Below are 12,596 nucleotides of genomic sequence, written 5' to 3'. Positions count from 1 at the left end.
TGGGGTTTTTCTTAGGATTTTAGAGGGAGATATCTCTACTCTGTAACATTTATTTTTCCTCTGCAATATCTACAGTTCATAATAGTAATGTGATCAAAAAGATTTGGATGCACAGAAAATGAGATTTTTTTTTCCCCCCTTCACTGAAGAAGCTAAAATGAATCCTCCATATTAACAATTGTACAGATTATTTATACAAGAAAAGACGCATTAAATCCATCATTTTTAAAGCAGAAATGAGGTCAAAGAGAAAAAATAGCGTTGCATAAATGATGGCTATTTGGCAGCTCTGCAGAGGTTTCTCTGGAATAAGATGTTGTTGAGTTAATTTGAGTGGACACACCACAGGATCATTCATTTAAATGGCTGGTAGCTTTGGCTGAAGGACTAAGTAAGCATCTGCTGCTAAGTGCCACATAAAAACTGAATAAAACTTAAAATCATAGAGTCTGTTTTGCTGCATTTTATTGATTAAGATTTCCCAAACCCACAGTACTGAACTAAATCTGCTCTCTCTGAGGTTAAGAAGGTAGGTAAATATTAACGGATGAACTCCCACACACAGATGGGCACAGTGAGTTTCAACTAAACGTGGTCTTCTTTTGTGTGATTTTTGAAAAGAGACGGCTTACATTTGGTTGCTTTTCTCTGTGAGGCAGACTTTTATTTGGAAGCATTGCAAAATGGATAATTGGGGGGAGGGGGCGGGGGGGGATGGACGGACGAGGGTGGAATTCACAGGAAAAGCACAGCACATGTGAGTTAGCTTCTGGAGTGACCCGTGATGTGTCCCCATGGGAAGAGTGGATCTGGGCGAGGCAGGCACAGGAGGAAGGCCCCAACATGAGCCTTCTCCTCATTGCTCCCAGACTCAGAGTCAGTCCAATCACCCAACCTGCCCAGTGAGAAGCCATCCCAAAGGGCATCCATTTGGACCAGCAACACTGCTTTGTATCTTAAAATGGAGCACATTGAATGTAAAACCCTTATTCGCATAATCCTGCTTCCCCCCATAAGCAGATGCTGCAGTACTGCCTGTAACATGGCTACATTGCCATGACTTTGCTGCAGTATTAGACAATGCCTGTGAAAATGACTGTTCTTAACTCCTATAACCTGATCACAGCAAACAAAATATAGGTTTTGAATGCAGAAGTGACACTCCATTTGTCAAATGGTCACTTCCCAGGCTCAGAAACCTCCCCATCCCCTAGTACTATCGTTTCTGTACTACAGAAGTTAAGAGCTTGAGTTTAACTTGCTAAAATTCTACCACTCTAAAACATCTTTAGGTTTTACTGAAAGTCTACATTTGTTTTAGAAGGGACTACAAAACTAGCAATGCAGACAATTCAGTAACTCATGAGTTGCATGTTTGTATAAGATGTGAAAAGTCTTATATCAGAAAATACATTTTTTGTATTACATACTCAAAAAAATAGCAGAACCTATTTTTTGATACTCTCCAGGACTGAAATACAACCAACAATTATTAACATTTGAAAAAATAAAAATAAAAATAAAAAATGCTAACAGTCTTTATTAAAGATTGGGTACCAGAGAACTACCAGAGTTGAGTGCCAATTAAATCAATTTGTCAAAACCAAACTATTAAGACATTTTCACAAAATCCAAAAGATTTCAGCAAAAGTGTAAAGATACTTTTAACTATAGCATTTTCCGTCAATATATACTTACAGAAAGATGGTAAGTGTTTATATGAAGAAAGGTGAAAGAGGTCAGAAGAAATGCACATTCTACAAAAATCAGGGAACGCGGGTACTGTAATTAATGGATCAAATTGCCAAGGAATTGCAAAGAGGATCAGAGGGTAAAAAGATAATTAGCAGATCAAAGGGTAAGAAGCCAAGAGTTAAAATAAAGTAGTAGTAATACAGACAGCTAAAGAGGAATTATTGACCAATAATTATAATGCTTTAGACAAGGTATGCTTTGCTAGAACCACTATTAACAAGGTCTTTAATGGACTAATCTATTTTTATAAATGAGTTATGAACATCAAATGCCATGAAATCACGGTACAGCCATAGTACTCTAGTTTTTAGAAGTTACTAACTGTAATTCAAAAGGGAACTAGGAAGAATTCAGGCTTTAGTGGATGGCTACATGCTCAAGGCAGCTTTCTTTGAATATAAAAATAAAATAGTGTCATTTTCAAGGATTTTGCATAAGACTTGTTATTATATCAACAGAAATTATATGTTTTATTCTGGAGTTGGTGACATCCTGGACAAAACCCTCCATAAGTTCTCCATTGCTGTGAGCGAGTCTTATTCCCAGTTATTCAAAGGGTTCAAAAGGTGGCCAACAGCAGACCATCTATTTCCATACTATAGCACACCTGGATCACCAGTAACAAGGGCAAGACTGGATGAGTGAAAAGCTCACAGGGATCCAGGGGCTTCCAAGTGTCCCCTGAAGTAGTGTCTTGCCAAAGGACCATTCTGCCTGAATGGGGAGTTTAGTCTTGTTTCCATCAGTCCACTGGGCTATGGTCCTCACATCCTGCTATAGCTGGCACATCACTATCTTAGTGCTGTTTGAGGTAACTAAAGCACATTTAATCCAGTGTTTTTGTGTCCAGGGATAGGGAAGAAAATACAACGAGCCTTCCTTTATTGCTCTCTTTGCTCTGTTTGACAATTTGTAATTGTCAAATTACATTGCTCAAACCCCATCAAAGAGATTCTTGAAGTAAAGGTAGAACATTGTAGCCTGAGTTTTTAACCGTGATCACTTTTTGCAGTTGTGGACTCACAAGGGCTTGTCACAGCTTGTGAGCTTCTGCAGTAGCTAGTTGTCAGTGCCCCTCTCCAGAAAGGAGTTCTTGGATACACTGATCTTAATATTTTTAATAATTCCAACACTGTATCTCAGCATGGATAAAGATGAGACCTGCTACAGCAGGTCAGGTTTGTGTTACAATTAAAGTAGTCTGGTGGGGAGCAGAGGATGGTCAGGTTAGATAAAAAACGTAAATATGTAAAATATAAAGTGAATTAATTGTTGGAGTTCTCAGCATCTACTGTGTCTTCCTCTGCAAAGAGAAGCAAATAGGCACAGTTTGTCTACAGCTTCACCCTCCCATTTAGCTCATCACTAAGAGAACTCTGTGAAAAGCATAGGCTTCGAGGTGTGGAATTTCTCTTATATAGTAAATATCTCCCAGATTAGTAAGTGATAAAGAAGATTGAAGCTGTCGGTCAAAGGAGGTCTTGTACTTCTGCTGAAGGCAATGACAAAATTTTAATTAACTGAAAGTCACCCAACAGTCTAATACCACGAGTACTGAGGCCATTCCCAAAGAGAAATGCAATATAAAAATACCACTGTACCAAGGTAGCCAGGTATATAAGCATATCGTTGAAGTTTTGGTTTCTAATAATCAGTCTTGAAACCAAAGTTACAGCTGCAGTGAGAGCTACAAGATCAAGCTCTTTCAGACATCAGAAATGGGAAGAAAAAAAAAAAAAAAAAAAAAACACTACCCAAATTACCATACCACTGAAAATGAAATGTGAAATGGGATTAGTGCCCAGATAAAAAATATGCTGAAAGTTAACTAAGAACATTTTTCTGTAATTCTGACTCCTAATTTAAAAAAAAAAAAAAAAGTTTACCATGTTTCATTTTTCCTAATGTAAAACACATATTTAGCATGTTATTTAATGGTTAATAGAACTCCAGCTAGCAGTACCTATAAAATTTGTAGATCTGTAATTAGTGAGTGGGAAAAGGTTAATATTTCAGAAGTATGGGAAAAGTTTCATATTTCAGAAGTATCACTTTGGATGTGTAATTCCAGCTGGTTCTCACTGTCCTCAATAAAGTCCATCTGAATTACTTTCTAAACAGTCCTTGATAAATGGTCACATCTCTTGCTTCTTTCTCTGGGTTAATACCCTAATTGTCTCCCATATGAGATAAAATAATATCAGTCTGAAAACTCCATTGGAATGTATCTATTTTGCAAAAAATGGTGCTGCATAGCCTGTAATAGAGAGGATGATGAGGTACCCTGAAGTGATTAGACATGCTGCAAGAGCGAATTTAATTTGGAAGATTGAGAGGTGTGGAGATAACTGCTTTCTGCCTACACACTTTTACCACTACTCAGTATAACTGAAGACTTATAAATACTTTATAAATTAAAGAAATTAACCACAGCACTCCCAAACTGCAAGAACCACCTACACCATTTGTACATTGTTCTAATAATAGTGGCTAAAACATTAGCTCCTGCAACCATGGCATATATTAAAATGGGGCAGAAATATCAGAATTGAAAAGATCAGAAGCTGATATTCTCCAAGCACATATGTAAACTTTGAGGGACTAGATACCTTTCAAACAACAGTCATTTCCAGGCTACCTCCAGATCCCTGACCAGAATGACAGTATTTTTAAAAACAAGGCTATATATGCAATGGCTTGATTCAGCAAATCCCAAAAGACAGAACCCCAAAGCCAACATAAGCATTCTCATACCACTGTGATGCTATCAGGAAGGACCCATCTCATCACTGACTTTCACGTAACAGACTCCATGCTAGAATTAAGCCTCTTTTTTCCTCCTAAATCTCCCCCCAAAACAACTGAAAGCATTATGCAACTAACCCACCCCCAACAACCATGCTTGCAGCATGCCTAAAAGCCTTATTTAATCTCACCTGCAATCCAATTAAAAGCCTCTCAAATTCACACCTGTGCTAATTGTAGATTCACATCACTGCTTTGTAGTCATTAAGTCTATGAGTTAAAGTTTTTATGAGTGCAACTAATCTAGTTTATCAACGAAATGCTGGAAGGTTGACGTGCTAAAACAAGATAATCAGTATTCATACTTCAAGATTTCAGCAGGGGTCAGGAAGGAATTATCTTGTCTTATGAAGCATTTAAAAATGGCTAATTATGTTTGTTCATAAAATTCGGTTCTAAAACAATTGAAATCAGAATAAAAGCTTTTGAACTTTTAACTGTGAATGACTAATTTGGCTGAGGTGCTAATTTATAGCAGAAAGTCCTGTGATCACCTTCTTCAGTAAAGGCTAAAAAGGTACATGTTGAAAATATAAAAACCATCAAAAACCATAACACATAAGCCTTTAATTCCAAGTCCACGCTGCTTACAAAGCTTGGAAATATACTGCTAAGAGGCAATTTCTGCTCACCTACATTAGTATGTTATGTGTTTGTGGATGCATATTATCTGAAATCTGTAACACAATTTTAAATGAATGATCTTCTCAGCTTACAAAATAGAGTCAAGACAGTTAAATATTAACCATGTTCACACACCATTTCCAAATATCTCTTGCAGATCCCTAAGACACAGCATTGAAATAGCCTAAAATTTTCCATTTTGCTAGAGATTTTTTTTTTTTAAGAAGTTTCTTTACTTTCACACAGCAGTAATCAGCTAGCAATAGAAAACCCACCTATAACCTCAGGCAGTTGGGCAGAAATAAAAACAAAGCCATGAGAAATATTTGTCCTTCAGCCAGAAACTTTTTTCTAATGGAGTCTTGCTCTCAGTCCACCCAGAGTAAATCATCTGGCATGTGGTGCGTACTACAGATGGATCAGCTGTGGTAAACATATACAGCTGCACATATCTGTTACACAGGTGCTTGGTTTAGACTGGCTGGCTAGCCAAGAGCAGTCTGAGTTTTTGGCAAATGCCCATGGTTCCACTGATTGGAAGAGAAAAGATGGTGAGAAAGTAGTCAGCTGGCACAAGCAGTTTCCACAGCAGCCCCCAAGCCTGAGCCAAAGCTGTGGTCTCGTTCCTCACCCCATATTCTGAATCATTGTCAAATTCCTAAACCCATTTTGCAATTCAGTGGAAGACTTTTTTTTTGGCTGAAGTTATCAGAACAGAGACACTGGGATGCTTAGGACAACCGTGGCCATTATGAAGCCATTCAGTTATTGATCATCCTGGGGCAAAAATGCTTGTGTTTTTTCCTCTGCAGGGGAAGAAAGGGCAGGAACCCTGAGCGGACAGGCTGGCATTTGGCAGTGGCTGCTCTTTACTAGCTGGACATGCTGCAGGTGTAACTGAAGCACGGTGACGTTTGTTATGCCCCTCTAAATAGCTGCCACTGATGCTGCAGAACTGGTGCTGAGCCAGTAGAAATGCATGAACCGTAATCATGCCTAGGAAGAAGACAGCATTATGATGTTGACAGAGACAAATATGTATATATCCCCACTGTTAATGTTAGTTCAGATTATCTACGTGATATCTGCATATGACAATGGGCCGAATCATTTCCTGATGATCCATTCTGACAGGAACATTAGAGAGGCCAGAGGTCACATTAAGCTTGTACATCATGGAATAAATATACATTTTTCTGACAGTTCTGTCAGAACCTGAGATAATTTTTTCTCCAGCACTCTACTTTAAATAAAAGATGGACTTATGTTGCAAAGATGCATTTGCAACTATGAGCTGCTAGAGATATGTCTGTTCCTTGCTGACACATAGACAACTCAGTCTATTCACGCAGAGCTAAATTCTGTGCATATATCCATATATTTATAGAGCAGTTATCTTTACGCTATAAATAGCTGATCATCTAGTGACCAAAGAGGGCCCAAAAGCCAGGCTTCCACTTAGAGGGAATTTGGCTTTATCAGTACGATAAACCTCTAGTGACAGCCAAGGCTTAGGACAGCAAGACCTGAATGTCCGTCCCAAAAGTCTAAGTTAAAAGTGTAAAATCTGTTTGTCAGGAAGCCTGGAAAATTTGCAGGGGGGGCTTGCTTCTGCTGGAGCCAATATTGGGTGACTGAGGGCCACAGTTACAAGCCAGGAAGCTTCAACCTTGTCTGGTCCAGCTCTGCAGAGCCCACAGGCCAAGCATCCTGAGCACCCCAGCTCCTTTGGTTTTTGATACTCCAGGAGGGGCATTCCAGATGGAATTTCATTTTAAATAACACTTAACTTTACTGGAAGCTTATCTAACCCAAATTCCTTTAGACAGAACATTTAAAATGCAAAAGTCAGTGGTTTTAATTAAACAGAATTTTGCTGGGAAATTTCTGACTTCAGCCCTCTTATAACTATCTCCAAAATAGGTGTGAAATGTCTGTAATTTAATCAGCATGCTGTTAGTTTATAAACCTAATGACAACTGATTTAATGCCAACATTTTTGTTGGCATTGCAGTTCATTTTCTTATAATCTTTCACCAACTCTGGGACTAAATTCAGAATTCTTGCTTCAGATATCAGGAATGGGAAGAAAGGATCAACACATTTTCTCTGTTTTCACAGAGAAACCTTAGTATCTTGTCTCTTTTGAGCCAAGTGAAAATATTAATTTAGAGAAGTTACATCTTCAGCGAGGTCTGGATGAAATATTTGTCCAGTATGTAATTGTTTTAAGCTATGACACAGTATCCTCAAACAATTTCTGACACAGGTTTTTTTGACTTTTAGTTTTAAGCTCTCCACAATGGGGACTGGTCTTTTTGTGCTCTTTATTACCTTAGCCACTTACATATTTAAGGCTTTATTTTATTTCTGTAAGTGTGGGTTATAAATATATTACTAGATAAGATACTGATGTCATATGAATGACAAATTGAGATATTATTTTCCAGCATATGAAAAATACAAAGTTAGCAATTTACTCTTACCAAGAAAATCAGTAAAACAACACTTCAAAATACTTTAAGTTTTATTTATCTGCTTTTCTTTCTTCCTCCCTCCATCCTTATTCCTATTTAAGAACACATTACAGACATGTTATAAATACTGTGGAAAGAGTATTAGTCTTCAAATAGACCTTGTACATCCTAGTTGACACCACATAAAAAGACACCTTCACAGCAAAATATTTTATAGATTTCTTTGCATCCTACCCTTCCCAAAGGTTATTTGTACATTTTAATCAGCTCAGATTTTTTTTTCCTTGCTAATTATGATGATTAGACAGATAAATAGTGAAATACAACTAAAAAGAGGATATCAGAAAAGAAAAAGGTTGCTTTTAAATATGCTTATGTGTTACTGCAGCTGCTGAGGTTCACTGTGGCAGATAAGTACCCAGTGTACCTATGAAGTACGCCGAGTGAGTAAAATTGGGAAATCCAGAATGAGCTCGATGTTGGACAGAAAGTTTACCCTTCTGTCACTTTTTCAAAAGCTTATCAGCAGTATGAGCAATATCCAGTAAATAGCCAATACACCACAGAATGACACATCTCTCCATGCAGTAATTAATAGCAGTAACTATGCTAATGTATGTAGTGAGCTAATGACTTGTGTTATAAACATGAAGTGGTGTATGAAGAGGGCTTTTTAATCCTAGGTACATTCAAATTTTAATTATCCTGCTCCAAAATGACCATTTTTTTTTGACTGCGTAGGATGAATTGTAGTCTTTGGAAATACTGTGGTAAAGATGTTTTTCCATTAAAAAGTCAGGAAATAATTGTGTTCTCATAGAAACAACTGAAAAGATGATAAGCCATCATCTGTTACAGAGTTTAGCTTTTCTGCAAAAATAAATCTTTGTGTGTGTGTAGGGATCCCATGTGGTCAAACTAACTGCCAAAAGAGACCACCCTCTGTTTCTTATCTAGATCTCTTCAGTATATTAAATTCAAGACCGAATTTTGCAAGAGCTCATAATCACTAGAAGAGAAAATAGATCCACTGAAAGGCTATTACTTTTACAGAAAGCTTCAGAATAATTTATTTATGAGATGGGTTGTTGCTTTTACATACTCCTTATGTTTTTCAAATTTTTGACATTTATTCTTCCCAGATGGGCCAGTAAATAGTAGCTATTTAAAGTCTTATTGAAGCATACAGCTTGCAACCCCAGCCAGAAGCAGAGAAATAAGAGGAAAAGTTATCCAAGTTGTTTTTTGTTTTTTGTTTTTTTTTTAGGACTGTCTGATAGAGTCGGCTTGAGTGGGTAGAAAGCCATTGAAGAGATGCCTACGTGTATGACAACTGGAGCCCATTTGACCATATCAAAGAGCCACATCCTTCACACCACATCACAATGTCCCTCTACAGTGAGGTTCTTCCTTAGCAGGGCTTTCATGGCTGACTTCTGATGAGCTTGCTAGACTGATGAAGAACAGATTGATGTTCTTCTAGATGTATAAAAACTTATCCTTCAATTTCCAGGAAATAAGGGCCTGTCCCTTGACTGAGAGACAACTCAGTGGACAAAAATGTTCATAACTGAAGCTTACCTCCAATGCAGAGACTTGTACAGGGTGAAGACAATTGGGTGTCTGAGCAGAGAAAGCTGTGAATATATTACTTTGTAAATCTGTAGCTTTTTACTCCATAAAAAAAAAGAATGGCAGAAGCACAAGTCTGTTTTTCTGGCTTATTTCACCTTTGCACTAGCAGAGAATGCAGATGATTTAAGTCTTCAACAGATTAATTTGAATACCCTCTTACTATGGCTTAGTCCTACAGATTTTGCCATAAAGAAGCAATAATTCAGGCTTTAATGAGCATCTTAAAACTTTTTGGTCTAACAAGCAAATACCATTTGGTGTGTCCAGCAAAGTTGTTATCTCTTTATATTTTTGTCAATTAAATTATGTCTGAAGCAAGGTTTAAGTGCTGTGGCATTGCAGTTAAAGATCAAAAATGATTGTGTTTTGCATGGCAATGCTATAAGCCACTGCTATTTCTACTAAAAAAAAAAAAATCCATTTTTCTATAATAGATTACATTGTATCTTTGAAGTGTGAATTTAAGCAGCTAGTGTTTATATGTACATCATTAATCTTCAGACTTTAATCTCTATAGTCCTATTTAACACACTGAAGCTTCAAAGGGTACGGATGCCTTATATTGTTTATTGAGATATGAGGTAAAATATAAATGAAAGATCTGGGGAATCAAAATTATATCCATAATGTTTTTTTCAGTCTGCATAACATATTTAATGCTAGGTGTGTTAGAAAGCTACCTGTATACTTGCCTTGATGAACAGTAATACGGAAATACTGGAAAGGGTAAACATATTAATTAGAGCCTGCACATCTCTCCTTCTTGCTGGTGTAATCATTAAATTGATTTTTCCAGTCTGACATGTAATTGTTCCAGCGATGGAATCCTGCTTTCCACTCTCGTTCTGCTTCATCAATATTTCCTGTAAAACATGAAATGGGTTACATTAATCTAAATTTGAATCTCTTTATATGCTAATTGAAAAATAATTTTGATTATCAATGTCACTTGCTCTAAATATATTATAGGATGGTCTTTTGTCTCTTTTTCTCAAGCCTGAAAAGACAGAAATTCAGTGACTAACACTCTATCTTTAGATCAGGAAGGAAGGACTGCAAAGACATCATTCAGGCACACTTCCGGGTAATAAAGAAGTTAATGTATGGGGTTGTTGCTTCTGGATAATATTCTGTCCATCAAACTTGTAATTTTAATGACACAAAGGCACTCTTTTTGTGAAATCCTCAACGTATTACTTTGGTTCAATATATTCCACGGTGAAGCCTACATACTCCCAGAAGTATAATGGCAACAACTGTATTGCCATTAGTTTCAATGGATTACAATGGATGGCCAGGATTTCACCGTACTTTAAAATAAATCTGCATGTTTAATGTGTAAGAGACACAAGTTTGGAGATGGACACTGTAAGATATGCATAATGTCAATGTGAAATTTTCTTTTTTCTTTTTCATTCTAGCCCATGTAAAGCATTTGCTGACTAATCCTGTGTCCCAAGGCAATATTTATTGCCAAATTTGTTATAGGCTTCAGAGCAGAGGGTGAGGATGAGAAGAATAATAAAAATATATCATTTTACAAGGTTCCCAGAGTATCTTATGGACAAGGATCACTTCCTCCAGTCCCAGAAGGTAATTAACCCTAGAGAAGAATGAAGTGACCTTGCAGGAACAACGCATACAACTACTAAAGGAAAGATAAAATATACAGGGTCCATTACATGCTGTGAGTTATTATTTTGGATCAGTTGCAGACTTTTTCTTAAAGTTTAGAAACCATTTCTGATCTATGATTGCCTTTATTCATTTTGCACCTAATTATCTCAGTATCCCATATTGACATAGCTTGCTTCCAAAAAAAATGTAGTAATTGTGTTCATGAGATAACAGTTCCATGGTTTCTTTATGCTCTTTTGACTTTATGTTCTTCTGCTGCAGTAGAGCATAGACCCTTTTCCTCCATAAAAACACCCTTTCCCCCTTTTTTTTTATGATCTGCCAGCACTGCAAGTTTAGCTGGTTATGTGAAAATGAATTATTTTTGTGTTTTACACATCAGTAGAGAAAATATTCTGGAAAGAGAGTTAACAGATTCAGAGATTTAGTTTGGAGAAGCATCCAGTAATTTGGTTGCTTATCTGCAGTTCAGCTCAACATTTCCAAACCTTTTTGGTCTGGAAATCCAGATGGCAATTTAATGAGACTTTGAAATGAGATTTACATTACTTTGTTCCAGTGAGACCAGAAATAAAAGCAAGATACTTTTTCTTGGGGAGGTTCTGTACATCTTTTTGTAGCCAGAAGTGAAATTGTGAGGAACAAACATAGGAAGATATATTAAAAAGTTAACCAAATTCCTCTCAGTTCAAAGAAGTAAATAAGCTCGGTTATATCAAAGTTCAAAGAAAACTTCAGATCATTTTTATTTTTATTTTTTTTTTTCTGCTGGTCATAGTTGTGATTAACTCAAAGAGCATTTGTAAAGGTTGGTAACAATAAAAGCATGTTTTGATTACTAAGCTATGCAGATATGATTATAACTACAGGGAGAAGATATCCACGTCAGTTTACTTTCCTGACCCTAGGAGCTCATCTTTGCACATTTCTCAATTTAAAGAATTATCCAGGGTCTTAGAGCCAAATTTTCATTATATATATATATCAGATGGATTGGTAGTTTGATGTATGAACCATTACTGGTTCATACATTATTTGGAGAAAACGGTTCATACCATTATTTGGAGAAAAAAATACCTAAAGCTTATTTCTTGTCTTATTCTAGATCATGGATTCCCAGTTTTATTTATCTGGGCAAAGCTTCCACTTATGAATTTAAAAAACTGTTCCTTCTTTAATTATTCAGGTTTAGATGTGTTTGAAGTCTTAATGTGCAGAAAGTGTTTCTGCCCAAAGACGTTAGAAACTGGAATAGCTCTATCATACACACATTTTCAATTAAAGGTCAGTGGTCTAGAGTGTAAATTATGAGACATTTCAGTGCTTAAAGATCATGGTGAAGAAGTGAGTGAGCTAAAGAAAGCAGACAATGAGTAATTCAGACCAACCACCATTATGAATCTAAAAGACAAAAAGGAGAAAGGAAAACACTGATATAAGAACTTAGATTCCTATTTGTTTGCTTTTTTTCAATGATAAGATCCAAATTGAAGTCACAAGTCAATGAATCCCATTATCACTAACATCATCAATCTCTTTGAAGCAACCACCTATGACTTAGATGAGCTGACAGATAGAAGGCAAAATAAAAAGTAAAATAAATAAAATAAATAAAATAAAATAAAATAAAATAAAATAAAATAAAATAAAATAAAATAAAAT

The 12,596-nt window shown here is 36.4% G+C and overlaps 1 protein-coding gene across 3 annotated transcripts in view; it reads right to left on the bottom strand.

The window, feature by feature from the left end:
• Window positions 1-7,693: 7,693 nt before the first annotated feature.
• The window catches only part of BCHE (butyrylcholinesterase), a 32,741-nt gene continuing 27,838 nt past the window's right edge, over window positions 7,694-12,596 (bottom strand). For 2 of the 3 annotated variants that reach the window (XM_035334432.1, XM_035334430.1), the window contains exon 4: window positions 7,694-10,159. In XM_035334432.1, coding sequence (XP_035190323.1) covers window positions 10,032-10,159 — 128 coding nt within the window. In that variant the 3' untranslated portion in view covers window positions 7,694-10,031. The remainder of the gene's footprint in view (window positions 10,160-12,596) is intronic. The other variant, XM_035334431.1, reaches the window with a different exon arrangement.

The sequence above is a fragment of the Oxyura jamaicensis genome, chromosome 9 (assembly GCF_011077185.1).
Source record: "Oxyura jamaicensis isolate SHBP4307 breed ruddy duck chromosome 9, BPBGC_Ojam_1.0, whole genome shotgun sequence".
In the NCBI taxonomy this organism is placed as follows: Eukaryota; Metazoa; Chordata; class Aves; order Anseriformes; family Anatidae; genus Oxyura; species Oxyura jamaicensis.
Note: the sequence above shows the minus strand (reverse complement) of the source record. Positions and strands in the feature narration are given on the sequence as shown.